The 24,784-nt window shown below is 34.1% G+C and overlaps 5 protein-coding genes across 5 annotated transcripts; 1 reads left to right on the top strand and 4 right to left on the bottom strand.

Annotated features, from left to right (window-relative positions):
* Positions 1 to 378: 378 nt before the first annotated feature.
* LOTGIDRAFT_174502 (hypothetical protein) lies at positions 379 to 2,716 on the bottom strand (the record flags this gene model as incomplete). The annotated part of the gene is made up of 3 exons (XM_009053834.1): positions 379 to 650; positions 1,720 to 2,313; positions 2,395 to 2,716. 3 exons carry the CDS (start codon positions 2,714 to 2,716, stop codon positions 379 to 381), a joined length of 1,188 nt encoding a protein of 395 aa, XP_009052082.1.
* A 7,421-nt stretch (positions 2,717 to 10,137) lies between these two features.
* Positions 10,138 to 12,505, top strand: LOTGIDRAFT_239158 (hypothetical protein). The gene is made up of 8 exons (XM_009053833.1): positions 10,138 to 10,149; positions 10,363 to 10,398; positions 10,535 to 10,580; positions 10,780 to 10,964; positions 11,119 to 11,267; positions 11,554 to 11,708; positions 11,927 to 12,159; positions 12,361 to 12,505. The coding sequence occupies exons 2-8, from the start codon at positions 10,363 to 10,365 to the stop codon at positions 12,394 to 12,396; spliced, it is 840 nt and encodes a 279-aa protein (XP_009052081.1). The 5' UTR covers positions 10,138 to 10,149; the 3' UTR covers positions 12,397 to 12,505.
* Positions 12,506 to 14,565: 2,060 nt separating this feature from the next.
* On the bottom strand, positions 14,566 to 15,503 carry LOTGIDRAFT_174500 (hypothetical protein; the record flags this gene model as incomplete). The annotated part of the gene is made up of 3 exons (XM_009053832.1): positions 14,566 to 14,732; positions 15,146 to 15,355; positions 15,479 to 15,503. The coding sequence occupies 3 exons, from the start codon at positions 15,501 to 15,503 to the stop codon at positions 14,566 to 14,568; spliced, it is 402 nt and encodes a 133-aa protein (XP_009052080.1).
* A 1,700-nt stretch (positions 15,504 to 17,203) lies between these two features.
* On the bottom strand, positions 17,204 to 19,387 carry LOTGIDRAFT_239157 (hypothetical protein). The gene is made up of 3 exons (XM_009053831.1): positions 19,343 to 19,387; positions 18,478 to 18,696; positions 17,204 to 18,007 (listed from the first exon to the last, which is right to left on the bottom strand). The coding sequence occupies exons 1-3, from the start codon at positions 19,368 to 19,370 to the stop codon at positions 17,847 to 17,849; spliced, it is 408 nt and encodes a 135-aa protein (XP_009052079.1). The 5' UTR covers positions 19,371 to 19,387; the 3' UTR covers positions 17,204 to 17,846.
* A 1,360-nt stretch (positions 19,388 to 20,747) lies between these two features.
* On the bottom strand, positions 20,748 to 22,083 carry LOTGIDRAFT_174498 (hypothetical protein; the record flags this gene model as incomplete). The annotated part of the gene is made up of 3 exons (XM_009053830.1): positions 20,748 to 20,911; positions 21,679 to 21,906; positions 22,056 to 22,083. 3 exons carry the CDS (start codon positions 22,081 to 22,083, stop codon positions 20,748 to 20,750), a joined length of 420 nt encoding a protein of 139 aa, XP_009052078.1.
* Between the last annotated feature and the right edge of the window lie 2,701 nt (positions 22,084 to 24,784).

Raw genomic sequence — 24,784 nt, 5'->3', positions numbered from 1 at the left:
ACAAAACTATTACCAGATTCTATCTCTAGCACATTTGGATACATCAGTATGTAACAAAAATCAATTTAATGAGTAATTACATAAGTATATAACAGCAATTTCAAAAAGAAAACTGAGAAAAAACAAAAAGTTCTTATCTCGGGCTAACTTATTGAGTTTAAAATCAGAAACATTGATTCAAGGTCGTGCATATCCTTAAATTCTTCCGGCTGCTATTTTCATTGGAGCAGACGAACCCACGCAACAATACGCCTTCAGAGTTGTACCCATATTGAACCCGGATCAGATTCTTATTGTTTTGGGTAGCAAAACGATTTAATAAACACAGCATTCTTATAAAGAGAAATTTGCTTATTTGTAGCAACAACATTCTGTATTTTATCGTCGTGATGAATATTCACTAGAGAAACATTGGATCACTCGAGTTATGTCCCCGAACATGATAAGAGTTAATACACTGGCTAAGACTATAATACCAAAAGAGCCAATTGCTTTTGAAGACGGTCTGTCATCTTCAGCGGACGTTTTTGCACGGCGAGCAGCGGATGTTTTTGTCCTCAAAATCCGAAGTTTTTGTCGAGTTTTCTGTACTTCGTCGTCTATATTTTCCATCAAAACTACTTCACAAGTACATGCACAATATAGTTGGGCTGAAAAAAAAAGTAAAAATGAGGAAAAGCGAACAAAAAAACAACCCAACAGTCTCAAAAACTGATTAGAATAAATCCAATTGACGTCATCTGTCATCATATCTAGGTAGGGTTAATTTGATTTAAGATAGTTACTTTGCTATTATGTTTAAATACAAACGAATAAAAAATGTTTTTCGTGAAGCTTTCTGAGGGCTTTAAAGGGACAGAGACGTTTTTGCCTCTGGGGCCAAACGAAGCCATCAGTTTTGTCGCTTGTTATTCAAAAATCAAAAAGAAACGCGAAACGATTTGGTACATTACTGTCTAATTTTAAATTTGAAATTCATTGAGATAAAAAGTTGGAAAAACTCATTCAAATGCAAAAACACAAACAATCAAAATATTGCGGTGATATCGCGCGCGAAGCAGACAGAGCTTATTCTTTTCGGAACTCCTGGTGGTACTTCTCGTTTTAGGAGTGCCTACACTGATATTCTTATTTCTCCTTTTTCCTTATTCTGAACATAAATCACATTAACCATATATTGCCCCATATTTTTACCATATTATTTACCATATATTAACCATATATTTACCATATATTACCCATATATTTACCATATATTAACCAATGTGTTTACCATATTAACCATATAATTACTTCGAAGGGCTAACGTTTGATGCGTTCCGTATCAATAAAGGATTTCAGGTATGACTGAACGAAAGATGACACTGAAGTATAACTGAACGATATATGGTATTCAGGTACGATTGAACGAAAGATAACTTACACGTGATGATTAAATTAATTATTACTTAATCTCACAATGAGGATTATTAAACACCAATCACGCGACATCATAAATACCGCTAATCCGGTTAGAAGAACTCACAGTGACAACGCGACCGGATGATGAATACTAATTACTATAGAATTTGATAATTGATTCCCATTCACAGCCGTGCGGAACCGGAAACCAGAGCACCAGATTATCGGCAACCGGTTAAACGCAGCTCCACTGTATTAACAATATCTTATCCCATATATTAACCATATTATCCATGCTATACTAGTGGATTTACTTACTCGATCCGTTATATGAAGCTGTCATCTCTGACTGTCCGACTGTTGAGTTTGATGCGGTTGACAAGTCAGTCAAATTCAATACTGCCGTAGAATCTTGGTTTACTGGTACAGTTGATTCTAAAGTTGAAAATGATGTTTCCTCCGATGTCTTACTGCTCATCACTCCTTTTGTTCCGCTCAAAACGGCAGTCATGGCAGTACTTGGTGATGTGTTGGCATCTTGAAATGGTGTTGATGTCAAGGCAGTACTTTGTGATGTGTTGGCATCTTGAAGTGATGTTGATAACAAGATGACACTTGGTGATGTGTTGGCATCTTCTAATGATGTTGGTAACAAGATGAAACTTAATGATGTGGTGGCATCTTGAAATGGTGATGATGTCATGGCAGCACTTGAGTATGTAGTAGCATCTTTAAATAGTATTGATGTTAAATCAGCTGTAGTCCAGTCACTTTGTAAATGAACTGAATCACTGACTGGATCTGGTGTTGTCGTTCCACTTTCTTGTAAAGGAAGATAATCTGTACAGTTTTTAAGTGGCGTTCCAGAAGAATCTCTCTGGATAACAGTAGTTTCTTCTCTCTTTATTGCTCCTAAAACACGAATAAACATTTTTTTTTTAAATTGAAATTACTCGCGTTTAAATTAGATTAAGTAACTTGGAACAAATTTACCTTCAAAGCATATCTTTTGATACATCCCCGTCAACTGGTCTCTGGTTTTACTAGACTGAACACCGGTAAGAAAGTTGGTGATATTGCTCGTAGAAAATGTTTTACATCCCCATTCCAGCGAGTATTCAACAGCAAAGCATTGCTTTGTCTTATCAACATCTTCCAGACATATTTCTAAGCATTCACTTCGGCTATCAGCATTTTGCATTACACCTTCTTCTGGTCCTATAATCTGTCCATCTCCTATATACTCCATGGAACATCGACCTAAAGTTACAAATGATTGAGAAGGTAGTTCCTTATGGAGGAATTGTGATATCATTACTACAATATTAGATGCATACTCGAGTTTGGCTTATATTATATTTAGCGATATTATGTCGTATTCGGTGCTGGTGGTTTGCATTTTATACCTCGATACTTCTCGTGATTACCGCAATTACTTTAGAAATAGAGAAAAATTGTAGACACTGTCATAATTTTTACGATCTTCATTTTCTAAGTTGACCATATGCAAAACCATTCAACAAAAGTTGATAAAAAGCCTGGAATCTAAATATGAAATATATCATTGCCTCTAACATAGGATGTTTATTCGTAATGTATATTAAATATCAGACCAACTGCCAGCAAATGTATTAAAATAAAATCTTCACCACGAATAGTTTTTGGAATGGAGAAGTGTTATAATCATTCGATTCAAACGCAAAGCATTGAACATTAGATACAAATAAGAATATTCTCGTTTTAAATTTCACTGAAATAATTAGTTTGACAAGGAATGTATATTTTGAGCAATGTGTTCAGGCTAACGGAAACCGAAAGTGCAACTTCTTCTACAAAATACGTGTACCAATTTTGAAATATATCCTATCCTTTTTGAATATTTAAATGGTAATGATTTAAAATATTACCGTTAGGTTTCTGGCAGATGAATTTATAAACACGCGAACAAACCATAGTTCTGAACTGAGAGGTCCATAAGCGTACACATAGGTCAGTGGCTTCATCGTTTGGTTCGGACAAGGCCCAGTTTGGAAATTGTAGAAGATCTCCTGTTGTCCATACATACTTTGCTTTCCCAGTATTATAAAGACCAATCCATACATCGTTTATTCTAAATGATATATAGTGAAGCTAAAGATGTGGTTATTCATAAAATTCATCGTATTAATCAAAATATTTGATTGGAATTCAAAATACAACTCTGTTCCAATACGTGATATTATTCACTTTTAATAAAGGCGTGTTAAGCAATTCAACTAAGTGAATTGATACGTAAATGACTTAACCTGCCACAAACTGGTTTGTATTTTTAAAGTTAATAAGGAATTATAAAACAATCCTGTCCTGCAATTGCATTCGATTTCTTCTTTATCATCGGTCTTGTTCTCGATTTTTTTTTTTTTTTGGTCAACAACTACAAAATGTACTGTTCACCGGCAAACATGAAAATGTGGGAAAACTCCCTAGTTACAAACTTGGAAACAACCGCTCTCATACCGTGACATACCGTGTTTGGTGCTACTTTGTCACAACTCACAAGTATGAATTTTAATTGTCGAATATCGATCTGCGCTCTAAACCGATTTATTAAGAAATAAAGTAACGATTATAAAGCCTTTGTTGAAGAGAAGGTACCCGATAAAAAACACGGATGAGCTAGCCATCTTGGACCATTCAAAAGAATTTAAAAATGCCAAATCAGCACTTGGTTGTAAAATATTATCATAGTTACGTCATTCATGTCAAGAGAAGGCGGAATTAGAATGCCTATTCATTATTTATGAAGCAATTCAATGACCAACGTTGGAATTTGAGTCGCGAGCAAGTACTTATTATGTATTTTTCTCCTTCCCTGCCAATCATCCAATTAATGGGATACCGATAGTATAAAAAATACTCAAAATCAAAATACTCACCTAACTTCTGACAAGGGTGGTTGGTTCGAAATGTACTCGTAAACCACTTTTGCTTCTGGATCATTCATGACCAATATTGTCATACCAAGTTGTTCACAAATACATCTTGCTTCATTCCAGGAATATTCTTTATTAATCAATGTAAACAACGTATTTTCACTTGGTAGACCAAAGATAATATTCGCTTGCAAATTGAAAAATAATTTAAGGAGTCGGGTGAAATTATCATTTATTTATCAGGCGTGGTCTAATACTATTTTAAAGCACGAATCCCACAAATCGCCAAATTTAGTAAATTTCAGGATTCGCGAGGATTCGTGGAATTTTAGCACAAATTCTGGTTCTAGTAACGATACAGGCACGACAGGTACCCCCATTTCACCAAAGACTGTTCTGGTCCCGAAAGTACCCGATATATTTTTTGTCAATCGGCCTCATATTTGCAAAAAAGGCGGATTAACCTATAGGCAAACTAGGCAGCTGTCTTTCGGTCCATGGAAAATTCGGTCCATGAAAAATTTTGTAAAAGTAAAAATTATCATACAGTTAATAAATTTCCACAGGCTCATCGAAAATTTGGCCCAGTCGATGAGAAATATTTTCACATAAAACATACAAAACTTCCTTATTTATATTATTATAAAGGTCTCGCAACCTTAGTACCTGCAGGGATGAACATTTCTCATATTTAAATTTGTCTACTCTTACTCTTTAAGGATTAGTCCCGAAACAGGGAGCCGAATGATATTTTGACACACTTCCGCACGGAGGTCGGCTACCTTCGGGGGTGATCGGACACTAACGGCCACATGCGGGCCACAGGCGAGACGATAGTCTGAGGATCTGGCGGGAGTCGGGTGCTTATATTCTGCAAAAATACGCACGACCCTCCCTCCAGATTGCTAGAGGTTAAACCAAAATTGTGGGCGAGACAATGTGAACTTCGGGCGACTAAAAAAGACCACCGGCCGACGGTACCTTTTTTCAAAATGTTTAAAAAAAGACGCAGATTCCTTTTTCGATACCCGACCCTCGGAGGACGGAGCCGTTCCCTCAAAACCTTCCCCCGAAAGTTTAAGATAGTGCTCGAAAGTGCTAGCAGGTTCCCGACTTTTTCTGTGCAAAATTGCGGTCGATCGATCAAAAAATGGTCAGTACTGTCGGGGCCAAAACATTCATTGGGAAAGGAAATTAGAACTTCCTAAAGCGTTCCGAAGATATTTTACTTTCGGTTTCCTGTAGCTCCCTACGTCAAACTATGGCTACATTTGGCAAGCTCTCTGTCCAACAACGTAGTAACGTCGTTCATTTGCGGTAAGAGGCGGGTCTCAATCGGGCCTGTGCTGTGTACCTACGCAAAATTGACCACTCTAGGAACGTGTGTGATTCGTCCCTCCGCACTAATCCAGTGGTCGGGAATGGTGTCAAAAAAGGGTACGATACAAAAGATTTCTAATATTAAGACAATTGCCACGACTGGTCTTAAAATCTGACCTACACTCTGATAGGATCACCACGATTAGACCACAATTTCAATCGAATCAAGATAGTTGGAACATGAACAAATTTTTTAAAAAAAGGTCACCACGAAACTGACTTAATGGGAGGGGAGGGGCCAACTGTTGAGGTTGAGATTCCACTCCCATGAAGTGTCTTGACAGGTTTCTCCCCCACGAAGATTTTGAATAAAAGACTTGATTTGTGGCATTTTAACAAGTATATTGGTGCAAAAACGTATAAAATCTATATTTCTAAATTTGTAAAACAAGTGGGGGTATAATTGGGTGTGCAAACCATTTTTCTGGGGGGTAAATGTCCCCTTGTACCCCCACTGATCGTGGCGTTGGAAACGGATCGCACGACGGTGGGAATCTTGCATAAAAGCAAGACAACAGTATAATGTGAGCACACACATAAAATTTCAACTACCAAGTACAAAAATAGTCCAATTTTTTATACCTACCTACTTTGATCAATAGCAAAGAAAATTTCAAACAAATGAGTTTCATTCTGTTGCTAGAAAAGATAAAAAAGAAATTGTTTGTTTCGGTATAGTTTGGTGTGCAATCCCTTCTACAATTTCGAAGCACACATCTGCTTCAGACACAGAGATTGCTCCAAAGTATTTAATCCCAGTCCAAATGCCGTGTGGCATATATCTCATACATTTATAGTTAAAACAGTCAAAAATGGTGTTAACCATTTTGGCAATATGATCCAATGTCGACCACAATGAAATGTCTGAAAAAAATCCCTAAAAAATGGAATTACATTGTTTTCCGTCGATAAAATGGTGATTTGTTTTGTCAGTTTTGCCTCATAGAGAAATTCTCTCAGCGAAAATGAAAATATTGCATGTAAACGTTCGCGAGCAACAATCGTTGTGACATTCTACAGCATTTTATATTGTGAATTCATTTGAATTGAAACTTCTACATGCGACGATTCACACAAAGTTAAACTTAAATTCTTCAAAGTCTGGCAACTATATAAGTATCTCTTTAGGAATGCTTGTATATGTAACAGTACATATTTTATTAATTCAACATCACAAATAGTTTAATGATGTCATGTATAGTGTAAAAAAATCCTACTGTTAACTTTCTAACGCTCAAATTATTTAGTTTTACGAAAACTGTTAAGTTCGTTATGCTGTTTGCTAGGTGTTAATACGGATTTATGCAAAATGAACGTCAAATTGTAATATCTTACATATTCTATAGGTCTCAACTAAAAATATTGAGTCTGTATCTTCTTTTAACACCAAAACATAAATATTAGCAATCAATATACTCCATTTTAAAATAAACCTTTTAAAAAAAATTCAGTTTGATCAATTAGATACATAGATGTTAATAGCATATTCTAGAAATATTTTATAAATTTTGTTTTCTTCCCCCTTTTATAGCCAAATCTGACAACTGCAATCCTTTTATGTTTTAACAATATAACAAAAAGATCTCACCTTATAACTTATCAACCATCGTCATAAACACGAACTAGACATAGTAGATGTCTGCCATAATATACCAATCCCACAATATCAATAATTGAATTAGAACTGGGATAAAAGCAGAAGGAACATATCACGGAGACAATAAAAATCATTGACTCATTCATGCAAATGATGTAAATATGATCACGACACTTGATATGCGATTCCATATAAGTTTCTCTTTTACTCTTTTTTATCATAAAGAGGATCTATAATGTCATCATCTTCTATATGATTGTCACTCCGTTCTTCCGCAACAGAAAGTACAGTTTTGTTCTGATATTGACGAAAATACATCTTTTCTTTGTTGGTGAACAATCAGATGAGTTTGATTTCATGAGGCCTTGAATGGGTCAAAAAGTCAAAACTATAGTTTTTACCGGTAAGAGTTCAATTCATGCGAGTTCTCAATGAATGGCTTTTGAGTTATTGCTCTTGACATTATGTGTAAATATGTCAATATGGGCCTGTTGATGTAATAAAGAATACATTGTAGGCCGCGTTTGTTCGATTTTGTTTTTTGAGAGGAAAAAAATTTGATTGGCTGGCGGTGTCACCAAATGAACGAATGGACAAAAGTTCAAAAGGCCCGTCTAGATTACAAAAAAGCAAATGAAAACGACAGGAAAGTTTGGTCTAAACCGGCTCATGAACTATACAGGGAATAAACTAGTCTTGTCGGATGGCTTTGAAAGTTAGTATGCGGGTGTATAATTGGATAGTATCTCGAATGCGTGTGATCTACACGATTGTTTTGATTGCTCTCCTGACCTAAGCCCAAACACGACGATCAAATGGGCTGGTGAGAGCAATTTGGTTTGAATATCGATTTTGGTTGGATATACATTGAAATTGACATGGTTACATTCAGTGATAAGAGCTCGAAGGTGTTTTTTTATTTTCGTGCTGGTTTCATTATTTAAACTTGATTTCATTCATTTTGACTTCGGATTTGATTAAAACCTGCTATGCATATAGAAAATTTATGTTGATGATGTTTTAATGCAACTGTTTTGTCTTTTGGAATCTGTGGCTAAATGTAAGGTTAAATGAATTTATAGATGGGGTTTCAAAAGATTAAAACTACAAAAAATTTCCATGAGGGATTTGAATATATGTAATATTCTTATTCATGTCATAAAAAATCAATATTCTAGATAAAATGTAAAAAGTCCACATCAATAGAGAATAAATAAGCCAAGGTGAACAAAATCATTCGATTCATTGGCTTTGTTAACAATCCATATAATTTGAAATACCAGAATATCTCTTGGGTTTATGGGAAAAGCTTTCTAGTGAGGGCCAAAGACCATTCTTTCACAATGTAAAACGATAAGGAAGCGAATCATTCATTGGGCTACCCAGCATTATCTTGATAAATACCATACATATGTATGGCACTTTTCATAACAGTATATTATTCGCTTCAGTGACCTTGTAATCAGGTCATTAAATTAAAATATCAGGAGTTTATAGAATATGCAAGAAAATGAATTGGTAATAGAGTTTGCATTGAGAATATAATATCAGAATTACTATAGAGTACCTTCATGTATAATCCTTAAAAGTCCTGTCACGCCATGACAATCTGTCAGTGTAAAGCGGCGTATCAAAATGTATCTAAAAAGATGAAGCGCGCTGGCATATGTCGGATAACGAAGTCGTGGAGTTATTTCGTGCACAAAATTTTCCACGTATAACTGCGTCTGTTGACGAATTCAGATATATTTGTGTGTTTCAGACGACCACTTAATAAAAACGTGCTAAAACTGTTAAAATGAATATCGTATGCCCATGCGCCATTATTCGTTAAATATAAAATAAATATTAATTAAGTTCTATTTATGGTCAGAAAACGTCAAATACGTTAAAGGGTCATTCCGCTTTTTTTGCAGGTCTAAATTTTTTTTTGCTCAAATTTGTGAAAACTCTACACCAAAATCTATATAGAAATGTGTCCCAAAACGAATCTGAAAGTTTAAACTAAAAAATTCAGCCGTTAATTTATTAACGCCAAAACTTTACGTAAAAGGTTACGTAACCTTTTAATTTTTGTTATGCTTTTTGCAAGCTGCTAGAAAACTTCTGTACGGATTTGAGTAAAATAAACGCCTAATTGTAGAGAAATAGTTCAACTAAATATAACGAGCCATAACAATATAACAATTAGTACTCTCAGTTTTTAATTAACCCATTTAAAACAAATTTAGTTTGATCAAGTAGATACATAGATATAAATAGCATACTTTAGAAATATTTTCGGGGATAATTAACGGCATTTTTGAGAATGTTTTTAAAAAAAGCGGAATGCCAATTTAACATACGCCAATGACCCGCGTATGTTAACATACGTTGAAAATGATGTGCAAAAAAAAAATTTCCTGTTATTACGACGTATATCAGCATGCTTCAACATTTTAGGCTCATACAAAACCTACACATAACGTATTCGTTAAACGTTTCATACGCTTGGTATATACTTGTGTGACAGGGCCCTAACAAACAAACATCGAGTTGATCATGTCCTCTACAGCTGATATAGTTTCTGTTCAGCTATTTGTATATCGTTTTACAAGCCATCGGACCTCTGCTCTCTGTACACTAAAAGCAAAGTATTGGTGTTTGCAGCAACACAATAGAAAGCTATTTTTTAAAAGTATCTGACCATTATCTCAAATTGCGTTTCGGATTACATTTAAACGGAATATAAACATCACAAGCTAGAGTAATCAAGTCGCCTAAACTCAGTAATATTAACCTGCATGCTCAGCACGTGCTGTTGTCCTATATAAATCAACTTGCGTCAATTATTCTATACCAGTTTGATAAGAATCCACGGTAAGAAGGTTTTTGGAGAATATTTGATATTATACTCTCTCATTGTAATTTTTGATGAAATTGTTCAGAAGTCTTGAGTCACTGATGGATTATCTGTTTTCTTGTCACTCTTCTAGTTCTTTCATTCGGATTTTCATATTTTTTACTAATTCGAATATACTTCGGATTTTTTTTTTTTTTTTTTTTTTTACCATATTCTGTTTTATTTTTCAGATGTCCGTTGTTGTAGTGTTCGTTTTCCTGCTTTTGGTGGGTTCAAATTTCTTTTCTGTCATTTCTATCTCGAATGAATTGCACCATTTTACTTTTAGCTTTGTCGCCCTATACTACAGGATATAATTCGCATTTATTCGTCTTAACAAAAAATATATTTACTTTCTTGTAGGCCACAGTCTCTGCTGTTGAGCCTCCAACTGGTTATATTTTGGATGGTAAGATACTATTAACTGTTTCTATAGATACTCTATGCGTTTGTATTGGCTTTGTATTTTAACTTCAAACCTTTACCTCTTGTATCCGTCAACTCTTCCTCGTTCGCTAACTTGAATTTGTTCTTGGGTTCAATGGAATTGATACATTTTGACAAAACTGTTGCCTTGCCTGGCAAGCTATCTTTTTTTTTTCTTACAGTCAGTATAGATTGTGGATCAAGCGTCTCCGACTCTCCAGTTATTAAGATCCTATCGGATTTGGACATCAAAGCAGAAGCCCATTGTGTTGGCGAATCTTTCAAGTTCACAACGGATGACAATGTACATCATGAAGTAACTGCTTCGTACACTGTGGAGGGTGCTAATTCAAATTGTATTTTGAGGGTAAGTGCACATGGTATAAAGTATCCTGCTTTAAGTCGTTGCTGGCTACAAAATGAAATTTGCACTTGCTTCATATTTTTTTCCCTTTTTGAGCCTTGATTTTAATGCATTTCATTAATTTCCCTGATCCATCCACATTTGACCTTGTTTTCAGAACACCAAAAATACTCATGAAGCAGATGTACATGTTCTATTTGGTACTACTGGTGGTCACATTTTGACTAAAACACAAGTATTTACTGTGTCGTGTACTTTAGATTCTAATGGAATCGTTAGTGCTACTAATCTTAACACGCAATTAGGGTAGGTTGCTTCTCTCGAACACATTTTTACTTCATCCAGATCCCAATATCAATTGATTTGTACTTAATTGATTTTTTCGGTCTACAATGTCTAGGGCAAACATAATTTTATGCTTCGGTAGCTCAACTAACCCAGCAATCTGAATCTCTAGTGAAGAATTGGCAGACGAAGCTGATTGAAATTGAGCTTCAGTCTAAAACCTATTCCTAATTATCTACTCAAGCTTTCTTTGTCGGCCCCTTTTCACTTTCACAGTATTTTTAGTATTCCTATTCGGTTATTTCAGACGTATTGCCCATAAAGAATTGGTAACTAATGTTGGTACTTCCATCTTGGCGGGTAAAATTACTCTTGAATTACAAGACGTCAAAGAACAGAAAATAACTGGTGATACTCCGATGGATAAATGGGTTTCTTTGTATGCTGTATCAGATGGAACAAGTAAGCTTTTCATTTGTGTTGCAGTTTTTATTTTCCCTTGGACGTAAATTGTGTTGTATTGGCCGCGCCATCTCCAGATTATACTAAACTTTATGCAATTATTTATCATCAAATGTCTCACTAAGGTTTCGGATCTTAAAGAACCTCCAAAAAGAAAAACGTGCTAATAAGGTTAGATATTGTTACTGTACTTCAAATATTTGTCTGAATATTTTCAGTGTCTGAAACTGGGTTAAAAGCCTTATCTTGTTACGCCAAGAACTCCAACGGTGATGAATATGGTATTCTGAGATCTGGCTGTGGTGATGGTTTAGTATTTCCTAAAGATGCCGGATTTAAAACTGTTGGTAAAACCGTTCGCAGCCCTTATTTCAAATCTTTCTTGGTTGAAGGAGATGCTACTATTACTTATGAATGTGAATATCTGCTATGTACATCTGAATGTAATGGGGTAAGAGTATACTATAATATTTCATTGGTCTATAATTATACCTGTTCACATTGAAACATTATAATGCCCCGTCATTTACAACACACCAAGTAGATCACTAACGGTAATATAGACATTAGTATCGAATTGGCACTACATTGTCTTCATGGTACGCTTCCTACATCATAACCACTATAAAAAAAATGTACGTTTATTTTTCAGAGTTCTTGTGATAATACTGTTGTACCTCCAAAATAAAATTGTTAAATTATTCGTTTTTGTGTATTACTCCACTCTGTTTTTGCAACACGTTGGCTGTTTTTATTGTATACGGCTTATGGTTCACTTTTCTGAGGTCCATCTCCTTGGCCTCAATCGAGATTCAAGCTATTCCGTAATGTTGTGTTCACAATTTCTTATCCATATTTGAAATCGCAATGACGTAATTATTTTCGAGTAACCTTACTTTTGCACATTAATAAACTAGTGAAATTCCTAGTAAAATATATTTAAAAGGCACTGTGCTTAATAGTTCTTGCAGAATCTGGAACTTGGTGGTTGTATACTAATAACCGATTGCTTTGGTGCGGCATGGATAATTCGGGTTGCATTGTCAATTTCACTACACTTATTTGACGAAACTGAAACCAGTGGAGCTGGCGCACACGAAATTAGTTCACAACTATTTTGCATCTCCGAGTCGAATTTGATAAGATTCTCTTTTGGTAACGTAGGCCGAAATGATTAGATTGGGCACTGAAATGAATTATAGACAATCAGTGACAAAAAAAGGTTTGGCCAAAGATGTCCCAATTTATCAAGGTCGCCAAAAGCTTTTAATACTTTAAAATAACGTGCCACAGTAGCACCACCACTCTTATGATTTTAGATATTGAAAATGTTAAAATGAATGCGCAGTAATTTGTATCTTGTCATGGACACTGTTATGGCATCGATAAAGGAAAAAATTACTTCAGGCATATAAGGCATTTGTACAATGTTAAATCCGATTCAATTACTATAATCAGTATGACGTCACAAAGCGAATCTGGACCCCGTTTCACTTAACTTCTTCGAAATCGAAAATTTGAGTTTCATTAAAATTCTTACCACTATCGATTTTTTAAAAGTAATTGGGGGACTTCAGATTTTTATGAAATATATTTAGTTTCTGTAAATTGATATAATAAAGATGTAACAAAACAATGCTGTGGACTGCGTGCGTAAATCCTTCGTACTTAAGATCTTAAGTTTGTTAGTGAAACATGCGTAAGAATTTGCGTAAAATGATCGTAATTGTAATATTTTGTCGTAAACTTACGCACTTTAGTGAAACCGGGCCCAAATTTTTTCTGCAGGCCACGCCAAAACAGTTCACTTTTAAGGGTGTAAGTCTCATAATATATTTCTATCCTAGATAAAGAGTAAACATTTAAGACGCCATTACTAAAGCAGAAGTTATTAAAGTAACGACACACTTCAAAATAGGTTTGCTCGATTACCGTGTATATCGATTCAATTAACTGCATTGATTGTCATAATTGATACAGTATAAATGCTTTCTGGTCTTATGCTTTACTTACTGTAGACTCTTCTCTCCAAGGCTTTTCAGCACGCTTTTTAAAACATACAAGGCAACAAGAGCTAAAACTGGAAGATTTTTGACAGAATTATGACTGATAGGTAATCTGAGTAGCAGAGGTTTGAGTCTTGCAGAAGCGCTTCCTTTGTTGTTTATTCGTCACTGGGATGTGCAAGTAAAAAAGTACAAGTAAAAATCTCCCGATATTTTCTTTGTCATCCACAATATCATTTGTTGGATACCTACCCAGTCTTCAGCAAAGTTAGCCATCGCAATACCCATTTAGTGTAAGCACTTCGATAGCAGTGCCCCGAGATGAGTCAAATCTCTTATTAGAAGGCCTGCTGCAGATGACATCTGAGTGGGAGATTTGCTCATTTAAATGTTAAGTGGAACCATATTCTGATTTTTCTGCTCGAATTAAGATATCTTAGCTACCATTACTAATAGAAGTTCTATAATATTGTTTTTAAATGAATCAATTGTACTAAAGGGACAATTTTCTAAGGCGTCAGATTTTGATAAAACTTCAAATATTGTTCGTTGTCAACCCCAAAAGTATGACTGAAGGTTGAATTTTTTATAATAGTGATTGTTACTATACTGAACAAATAATCTTCACCAACGTCACAAATGTGACTGGTTTTGTCGTTGTGAATGAGATTTGGTCTCGTTCAGTTTACTTTTTTTAATAGGCTAACTATATAGCTAACTAATAATAACGTATTTATCTATTTTATATAACTTGGTTCTGGACTAGCTATTTTGTATAAAAGCTAGTCTAATATCTTAAATGATAAGGTATTGTCCATTCAATGTATAAACGTAGTGTATACAGATGCGTTTTATTCTTTTGGTGTCTGTATTGGTACGTTGATACACATGGCATCGGGATTTCTAGGTCTGATTCCAAAGCTATAAGAACGCAAACAGAAACAATCACGTCCATCAACTAAAGTTCTTGTTTCATCTCCTGGCATTAATGTTCCATCAGGCAGACGACAATTTGGTCCTGAAATAGTAATAAATATACCCAGTCAGTACTCTGTATAAAATGCCTTTAACAATTTCAAATACAATAATTGGTGGATCTATAATGCTTATAGCCCGGTCACCCCAGACTGCGACCATTTGCGATCTTAAGAGACACGAACTGTACTAGTCGCGGTTAAACGGGAATACGTTTCTGCATACGTTTATATAGGATAATGCCACATTAATCATGACAAAGCAGCTTGTGTTTTTGTTCTCATAACGATATCAAGATCTATATGCATTCCTAAAGTTGTAGTAGTCTATTTGGAAATTTACATAAGTTATTAAATTAATATTACCTTTTAGAAGTCCTCAAACTTAGAAAGTATAAGTTTCATTTTTCAGTGAGAGCCGTATTTCATTTCATATATACAAGAAAGGTTGTCTTACCATTAGGACAAGTTGCGCAACAGTCACCAGATTGTACTTCATAGTCTGCACACGGCGCATTAACACACTCTATAATGAGTAATGGCACCTCACCTTCGATACATTGTAATGGTCGACAGGGGTCGGTATCTATAACCTCGTTATTACTGTATGTTTTTCCTTCAAATGTACAACTTCCCAGTTCTCTCATACCTTCCACACATACAAAACCTAAAAATAATTATTGATTAATTAAGCGGTAGGCAATTCCCTTTTTGAGACTATTGTAATATTTTCTTTCCCATATGGCGAATATGTCCCTTGAAAGCAAAAAGAGAAATCGGAACTACTCACAAAACACTAAAGGAAAAAGAACCATTTTCACTTTCAAGAATCAGATTTTGAAATAATAAAAAAAAAATTGACGAGTGTTTTATATAGTTATAGGTGTCAATTAATTAAGAAAGTAATTATTGGATAGTATCAAACTATGAAAATGGCGAGAAATTGTGGAAAAGGTGAAAAAAAAGCGGAGAAAAAGGTGAGAACAACTCGCTGTATCAGCTTCTCAGCTTTTGAGTTGGCGTTTATTGTCCGCTCTCATGTTTGTCCTTCCGTTGTTCCAACAATTTCCATTTAAACTCTCTAGAATTTACAGTTTGAATTCAATTTTGGTATATGTAAGCAGTATCCTACAATAACAAACTCAACACAGACGAGTAGAACGTAAATCTCCATTCATATCATTTCAGTTTCCGAGAGTTCAATCTTTTGATATCGCATTTTGAGAATACCATAGCTCCTTTGGTAATCGGTATAATATATTCTGATAAACGTTTTTTAGTTCAAATTCAGCTTGTGGTCACAATAGAGGCTGCAATTTTTAACTGATCTAGATGAAACTTTGAATGTATATATATTGATGAGATCTCGGTCAAGTTCAAGTTCAAGTAATTGTCTGATGAACGGTTTTCATTTCTTGCCTTTGACTGTCAAATTCGGCTTGTAGACCCAATCAGTTGCTCAACGAGATGTATGGGGGCCAATGAATTTAATTGGGTTGGAACCACCCCGGGTTATTATTTTTTAACATATTCTCCTGTATTCTGAGGCCCCTCTGTAAGTCAATTTAATGCCTGTTAATGGTCTGTCAGGGTAGTGTTAAGGTGAAATGAGAATTTAGCACCGCTTCCAATAATTGCATGTGCATAAAAAAGAGTACCCGTTTGTGACTAGTATATAACCTTCAATGGCGGAACCGAAGGGGGCAGGGGGAAGTTTTTCGGGCATGACTCTCATAACTCGGGCGTCAACCTGGCTCCCCCACTGATAACCTTGTAGTAACTCTTTTCTAACTTCAACTTCGTATCCATCCAGTATACACTTATTTCCATTTAAAATTATTCTCTGTACTGTACCTAAGTTCTCACTCTATTTTTATTACAGTCGCTATAGATTGTGGATCAAACGGCTCCGATTGTTCCAGTTATTAAGATCCTATCGAATTTGGACATCAAAGCAGAAGCCCATTGTGTTGGCGAATCTTTCAAGTTCACAACGGATGACAATGTACATTATGAAGTAACTGCTTCGTACACTGTTGAGGGTGCTAATTGTATTTTGAGGGTAAGTGCCGGGTATTTCAATTTTCAAGTCAATTTCACAGCGCTTTGGCTATTACAATCGCTTCAAAAAATGTGTACAAGATGTTGAATAATTTGCTTCTCAAAAAAAATAATATTAATAATAATACTCCCAACTTTACTTAATATTTCTTGTCTTTGATTTAAAGCAATTTCATTAATTTCCCTGATCCATCCACATTTGACCTTGTTTTCAGAACACCAAAAAATACTCATGAAGCAGATGTATCTATTTGGTACTACTGGCAGTCACAGTCAAATTTTGACTAAAACACAAGTATTTACTGTGTCGTGTACGTTAGATTCTAATGGAATCGTTAGCGCTACTAATCTTGACAAGCAATTGGGGTAGGTTGTTTCTCAGAGTTCCTGTGATAATACAGCTTAATATTATTTCCTGTACTCGATATTTAAAAAAATTGCTAAATGATTATTTAAATAGCATTATGTATTTTGTACATTCCTATAGAATATAATATAGACTATTGATATATCGGGGTTAAACGCCCCAAAGTTCGACGATAAATATCTATATAAATTGTACAAGTACTATCCCGAACAATATAGCATTTCAAAAAATACAATATCAAGGCAACCTATTTCAACCTGTTTTCAATGTTCACCAATCGCACGTTTTTTCCAGCCCGGGATGCTGTGACGGATCTGCTACCAAGAGGCGACTATCCTACCTTTCAGTTTCTGTTCAGACAATTTGTCCCACTAAGCTCGGTACACCAATCGCAAAATGGCATAATCCACTTGATTATTAGTTGCGAACGGTGGTCAAAGAAGATGACACATTGGACACAGATTGAAATAGGTATGTTGATATTTCATTTTGACATGCTATTTTGTTTCTAATTATGTGTACAATTTTTATTCGACAAGTTGCATATTTTCAGGGTTGGTAAACGACATATTGAAGTATATCTGAGAAGTTTTAAAGAGATAAATTAACTAACAGCTGAGTTACAACATGACGAACTTTGGTACCCCCAAATCAACCCACGAAAATGGCGAATATGTCCCTTTACATGATAAGGAATGGTTATACAGAGTATATAGTATACATATGCGTTTTATTCTCTTGGAGCAGGTCTGTTGATACACAAGGCATCGGGGTTTCTAGGTCCGATTCCAAAGCTATAAGAACGCAAACAGAAACAATTACGTCCATCGTCCAAGGTTCTTGTTTCATCTCCTGGCAGTAATGTTCCATCAGGAAGACGACAATTTGGTCCTGAAATGGGAATGAAGATACTCAATCAGTACCCAGTATAAAATGTCTTCAACAATTTCAAATACGTACAATTGATGGATCTTCAATATATCCGACCATGACTGACGCAATAAAATATTTTTTGTCACAATAATCATGACAGAGCAACGTGTTTTCTTTTCCATAACCGTAACATTCCTTATAATGTAAGTTGTATTACTATAAGTTATAATATACGGCTTGGAGCCTTGAAGAACCAAAACCATCTCGTGATATAAAAGAAAACAATTGAAACTTCCTGATTCAGATGGTTATTTAGAAATGTAGAAGATAGAGTAAAAGCGAATATTGGAAACAGTATTGTTAGTAGAATGACTTTTGGTAAATATTTTTCTATATGTACATTAATTAACATACTTCCCGACTTTTATCTTAAATATTTCACCAAACAGACATTCTAAAAATATCATATGGGTCAAAAAATGTCTTACCATTAGGACAAGTTGCACAACAGTCACCTGATCGTACTTCGTAGTCTACACACGGCGCACTAACACAATCTATGATGAGAATTGGTACCTGACCATTGATACATTGTAATGGTCGACAGGGGTTGGTATCTATAACCTCGTTATTATTGTATGTTTTTCCTTCAAATGTACAACTTCCGTCAATCAACAGTTCTCTCATACCTTCTACACAGACCAAACCTAAAGTTAAGAAATACAAATCTTTCACAGTTATCAGATTAATTCAATCGCTGGACTTTTACAACAATTTAAATCTGGTTGACCGTATATTAATATTATGAAAAGCGAAACATTTTTCTATTAAATCACAATTATTTTAATTTATAACCAGAAAGGTTTCAACTTGTTATCATTTCATTTAATTGAATTTGATTTAAAGATGGAATCCCCTTATTTTTATTTATGAAAATGAAAATGCTAATACTTATATGAATAGAATGTAGAGGGGTTCTAATGACTTGGAAAAAGACCGGTTTGTCTCACATGTCCATAATTAATTCATATTTAGCTAAATATAAGAGAATTACCAGCAGAATTCCAATGAGTGGCCGATCAAGAAAGGTCAAAAGTCTTTTTTTCTGTTTATCCAAACTAATAACATGGGCAATTATTATTGGTTAAAACTCTTAATTATGTGCAATAAGAACATAATGATGTGATTAAGAATTAAGATAATTCATTAAAAACACCAATTAATAATTTGACACTAAAAAATAAGGATAACCATCTTTAAGTCAAGTTTTTTTAATATTCGTATGTGTACCTAAGGACTGTTACGTTAGACGACAGTATTTCAATAAGGCAAAAAGATAAATCAGCTACTCACCCAACATTAAGGATACAAGAAACATCATTTTCGCTTTCAAATATCAGATTTTCAAATAAAATGTAAAAATGACGAGTGCTTTATATAGTAGTAGGTGCCAATTAATATAGGAAGTAATTATTAGATGGTATCAAACTATCGGATGGTAAACTGGTTATTTCGCTTAATTTAAACTGTTAATAGTTTGTTAATGTCCATCCCGAGTAAACAGGTGCAGATTGATCAGATTCGTTAACACTATTATATATAAAGGATGATTGCCCAGAAAAGATAACAAAAGAAATTGTATTCTGTCCTAGAGCCATGCGAAAAGGGACTACGTATCAATAAATATCAAGTACAATTGAAAATAATGATGAAATCTGGTATGGAAAAGGCATACAAATCGATTTTTCTACGGAAGACAATAAGTAAGCACGTCTTAAAAGTAATGGCTATAGGTACATGTGCAAAACAATAAGACGTGATACCTCTTTTCATTTTTATTTCATACTAGATCGATTTTTAAGTAAAATAAGCCACATAAAATATACAAGATGAAATAGATATTTTATCAATATTACGTGTCGATGGCATTTCATTGTCTGAAGAAAACCCTGATACATCTAAGATCTTCAAACTTCCTCAAGTGTCAACGGGGCGTTTTATACCAGATGATAATATCGCCGTACACAATAATTCAACCATTTAAAGATTGATGACTCAAGCTCTGATTGATATTGGATGGATGGAATAGAAGCTAAGCACCACATCCAACTATGAAAAAGGTTGGTGTTTTTATGCCAATTCTACTCATCGGTATTTGATTTTTAACATTTAAACGGATCCACTTCGTGCTCGCATTAATGATAACAATCAGTGAATTTGTGATTTTCAGCATTTCACTTGGCATGTAAGTTCTGTAAAGTCTTGTTTAAACAGGCTCTCGTTATATATTATTATATATTGGGTGGCCCAGAAAAGAAAATTCAGGATTATTCAAAAAGTTTCGAAAGCTATGAATATTTTGACTTTCTACTAAAAATATTATTATTAGATTTTGAAAAACCAGCAGTTTTAGAATTCCTTTTAAAAAATTTTCGATATTTTCCAAAATAAAATTGCTTCGGGATTTAGAAATTTGGCGAATTTCATATACGTATCCATCTGTCGATTTCAACCCAGTGTGAGGTACTTTCTAGCTGAGAGAGTTTACAGTAGGAGATCAGTTGTCATCAAAGAAGAGGAACTGAATGGCCGAATTAAGGTGGAATAGGATTAAATACTGTTTGACAAAATCCGGAACACAATTTTGTCATAGAAAAGGTTTTCAATGGGTGCTCTGTGCTGAAAATGGTGGCTACATTGACAACTTATATATAATACATTAAAGTACAGCATTCAATTTTGTGCATGATGTTCCAGCCTACATGGAAATTTGTCGGTCTAAAAATGTACACAGTGCATCTGGGTTATGAGGTTCCTTGCCAAAACCAAATGTATGAACACATCTACACGTTTTTCCATCCGGCATAATTCTGATTTCTTTTCCAGGCATAAGAGTTCCATTAGGTAGGCGGCAATTCATTCCTGAAGAAATAAAGAGAAAAATTTATGTAATCTGTTGCTATGACTGATACTGGAGATGACGATGATGGTTGTGGCAATGCTACAGTTGCTGTGTATGATACTTCCTATGATGATGATGAGCGACGTATGGTGGTGGGAGTCACGGATGAGTGTACCCGCGAAGACTTTGGTTTGTGGTGGAATGGTCATGATGATATTAATGAAAACTAGGAGGCAATGGATGATTGAAAAGGTGAAAAATGATGGTAAGGTTGTTAATACAGATGGTGATGATGAAAACTAGGAAGCGAAGTGAGATTTTATAGGTGGTTTGGATAAAGTTGACGATGATAATATTTTGAAGTAAATGGGGTGGTAGAGGCGTATAATGGTGGTAACGGTAAAGGACAATGGTAGAGGTTGTTTTTGGTTATGGTGTTGGGGATGATGATAACTACATAGCGATACTGGGATACAGTTTGTGCAGAAGGTGATTGTGATTACTGATGAAAATGACAACTTCGAATCAAAGGGATGGTATACGAAAATGATGAATATGGAGATATTTTGCGGTAATAGTACTAATGATATTTAGGAGGCGTAAGAAAAGGTGCAAGATGATGGAAGAAGTGAGTAAATATGGTGATACACGAAAAGGATATTGATGGCGTTGTTTTGCTGATGATGGTCATGAGCAATGATGGTCAATTGATAAAGCCAATACAGCAGCCCATTCCAATCAGTAATTTTCATTTATTATTTCTATTGCTATGACTAATAGAACTTACCTGTAGGGCAGGTTGCACAGCATTCACCTGATTTGATGACGAAGTCTACACATTGTGGATTTATACAGTCTACAAACGCCAGTGGTACATACCCACTGATGCATTTCCTTGGCTGACACGGATCACTTGGGATGATTTCTCCATCGTTATATACTTGTCCTTTATACGTACATTGTCCAATTTTATTGCTATCTAAACCCAAACTATGGCCTTTCACACATAGTAAGCCTGAAATATTAAGTGCGATTGCTTCCATAATTGAACTTTTTTCATACAGGGATCCAACATAATTCTATGTTTCAATCCTTAACAGGCGTTAAACTGCGATATGGTAATGAAGCAAAAAACTTAGATGAAATACCAAAACAATAACTTACCAAAAAGTGAAAATAAGTATATTCCCATCATGTCGAATTTATATCTGTTTTCTACTGACGATATAATTTAATGATGTAAATATATAACGTAAAATGCGTATTTATATGGAAATTAAATTTAAATCACCATCTTGAATTTCAGAATGTTGAAAATTGAGGACAATTTTGATTATCAGGTACTATTGGATTTCTAGTTGTAAAGGTTCAACCCATGCAGAGATGACAATTGACATTTGTAACATTCATAGAACCTCAGTCCAATATAGGACAGAAAGTAGCTTTTAGTCCACAGGAAACTTATAATTCTCTAATCTGACATGGGGTTTGTTAGTCTCTTGAATATTATTTTTTTTTTTTTTTTTTTTTTTTTGCTTTTTAAAAAAGAATCGAATATGTAAATCTTCTTCTTCCGTAAATTTGAGAATTTGTATATTCATGTTAGAATATATGTAGCCTACGTTTTTGTTATATGTTTATATATATATAAAAAAAATATTAGAGCTATAAGATGGTGAAATGGTAAAAAAACATGTGAAACAATTTCCATATCGACGTACATCAAAACCAGATATCTAAACTTAAGTACTACTAAGTGCAAGTATTCATACAAAAACTACTGCGCACTGTATTTTCGTTTAATAGTTGAACGATTATGTAACCATTTATATTAAATATCAAAATTAATCAGTTACGATTACAGAATCAAATGACAAATTCAAGTTGATGTCGAAAGGTCATCAGGATATAGATTATCAGAAAATGATTATACGATTGCATCCCATTTAGTACGTACAAGGCAAATGAAATTATGTGTAGGTGCACTTTATAATTATATAATAGTAAGTACGAATAAATTACTTAATATAGGTATGAGCAAAATGTCAGTACGGGGAAGTTGTAAAATAGTCGTGAAATGAAGTTTGCTAGTACAGGTACAAAACCCAGCCGTGAGTACGTCGATATAGTCATAAGAATAAATTTGCTAAATACTAATGTAAGTCAAATGTCAGTATGTGTACGTCGTTAAAAAGTCGTAAAAATGAAATTTGCTATAACAGGTAGAAATCCCAGCGTAGATGTAGTCGTAAGAATAAAATTTGCAAAATACTAATGTAAATCAAAAGTGAGTATGTGTACGTTGTTAAAAAGTCCTTAAAATGAGATTTACTGATACAGTCCTAAAGTGAACCAATCAAATACCAGTGTACGTAGAAATTTTCTAACTACAGGTATAAAATAAGTCTCATGTCAGTATGTGTACAGTATGTGTGCGTATCTAAATAATCGTGAATGAAATTTACCAAATACATGTATAGGTATAACTAAAATGACTGTATTAATTATATAATCAAATGTCAGTATGTGTAAGTTGTTATGTAATCAAGGACAGTAGGTGTACGTGGTTAAAATGAAATTTGCTAAATACAGGTATAAGTCAAATGTCAGTATGTGTACCTTGTTAAATTGTGGTTAAAATGAAATTTACTAAATACAGGTATAGGTCAAATGTCAGTATGTGTACCTTGTTAAATTGTGGTTAAAATGAAATTTACTAAATACAGGTAAAAGTTAAATGTCAGTATGTGTACCTTGTTAAATTTTGGTTAAAATGAAATTTACTAAATACAGGTATAGGTCAAATGTCAGTATGTGTACCTTGTTAAATTGTGGTTAAAATGAAATTAGTTAAATACAGGTATCAGTCAAATGTCAGCATGTATAAGTTGTTAAATTGTGGTTAAAAATGAAATTTACTAAATACAGGTATAAGTCAAATGTCAGAATGTGTAAGTATTGAAATAGTGGTTTGGTTAAAATGAAATTGGTTAAATACATGTATAAGTCAAATGTCAGCTTGTGTAAGTTGTTAAATTGTGGTTAAAAATGAAATTGGTTAAATACAGGTATAAGTCAAATGTCAGCATGTGTACTTTATTAAATTGTGGTTAAAATGAAATTTACTAAATACGGGTATAAGTCAAATGTCAGTGTTTGTACCTCGTTAAATTGTGGTTAAAATGAAATTTACTAAATACAGGTATAAGTCAAATGTCAGAATGTGTAAGTATTGAAATAGTGGTTTGGTTAAAATGAAATTGGTTAAATACAATTATAAGTCAAATGTCAGCATGTGTAAGTTGTTAAATTGTGGTTAAAATGAAATTTACTAAATACAGGTATAAGTCAAATGTCAGAATGTGTACCTTGTTAAATTGTGGTTAAAATGAAATTTACTAAATACAGGTATAAGTCAAATATCAGCTTGTGTAAGTATTGAAATAGTGGTTTGGTTAAAATGAAATTGGTTAAATACAATTATAAGTCAAATGTCAGTATGTGTACCTTGTTAAATTGTGGTTAAAATGAAATTTACTAAATACAGGTATAAGTCAAATATCAGCTTGTGTAAGTATTGAAATAGTGGTTTGGTTAAAATGAAATTGGTTAAATACAATTATAAGTCAAATGTCAGTATGTGTACCTTGTTAAATTGTGGTTAAAATGAAATTTACTAAATACAGGTATAAGTCAAATATCAGCTTGCGTTAGTTGTACCAAGTTAAATAAGAATGGTATTTGCTAAATATTGATATACATCAAATGTCAGTGTCTGTGTCAAATGTCAGCTTGTGTATGTCAAATGTCAGTGTGTACATCATTTTGCTGCAGTTATTAATAAACGTTTAAAAAAGGTGTGCGTTGGTGCAAGGGTGTGTGTGTGTGTGTGT

Source organism: Lottia gigantea (genome assembly GCF_000327385.1).
Source record: "Lottia gigantea unplaced genomic scaffold LOTGIsca_200, whole genome shotgun sequence".
NCBI lineage: Eukaryota > Metazoa > Mollusca > Gastropoda > Lottiidae > Lottia > Lottia gigantea.
Note: the sequence above shows the minus strand (reverse complement) of the source record. Positions and strands in the feature narration are given on the sequence as shown.

Coding starts and splice junctions, on each gene's coding strand:
- LOTGIDRAFT_239157 (XM_009053831.1), bottom strand. CDS start 19,370: ATGATGTTTCTTGTATCCTTAATGTTGG. Junction 18,697..19,342: donor TCTTGTATCCTTAATGTTGG/GTGAGTAGCTGA, acceptor TCTTAACTTTAG/GTTTGGTCTGTGTAGAAGGT. Junction 18,008..18,477: donor TTGTGCAACTTGTCCTAATG/GTAAGACATTTT, acceptor TTCCCATTTCAG/GACCAAATTGTCGTCTTCCT.
- LOTGIDRAFT_239158 (XM_009053833.1), top strand. CDS start 10,363: ATGTCCGTTGTTGTAGTGTTCGTTTTCCTGCTTTTG. Junction 10,581..10,779: donor AACTGGTTATATTTTGGATG/GTAAGATACTAT, acceptor TTTTTCTTACAG/TCAGTATAGATTGTGGATCA. Junction 10,965..11,118: donor ATTCAAATTGTATTTTGAGG/GTAAGTGCACAT, acceptor CCTTGTTTTCAG/AACACCAAAAATACTCATGA.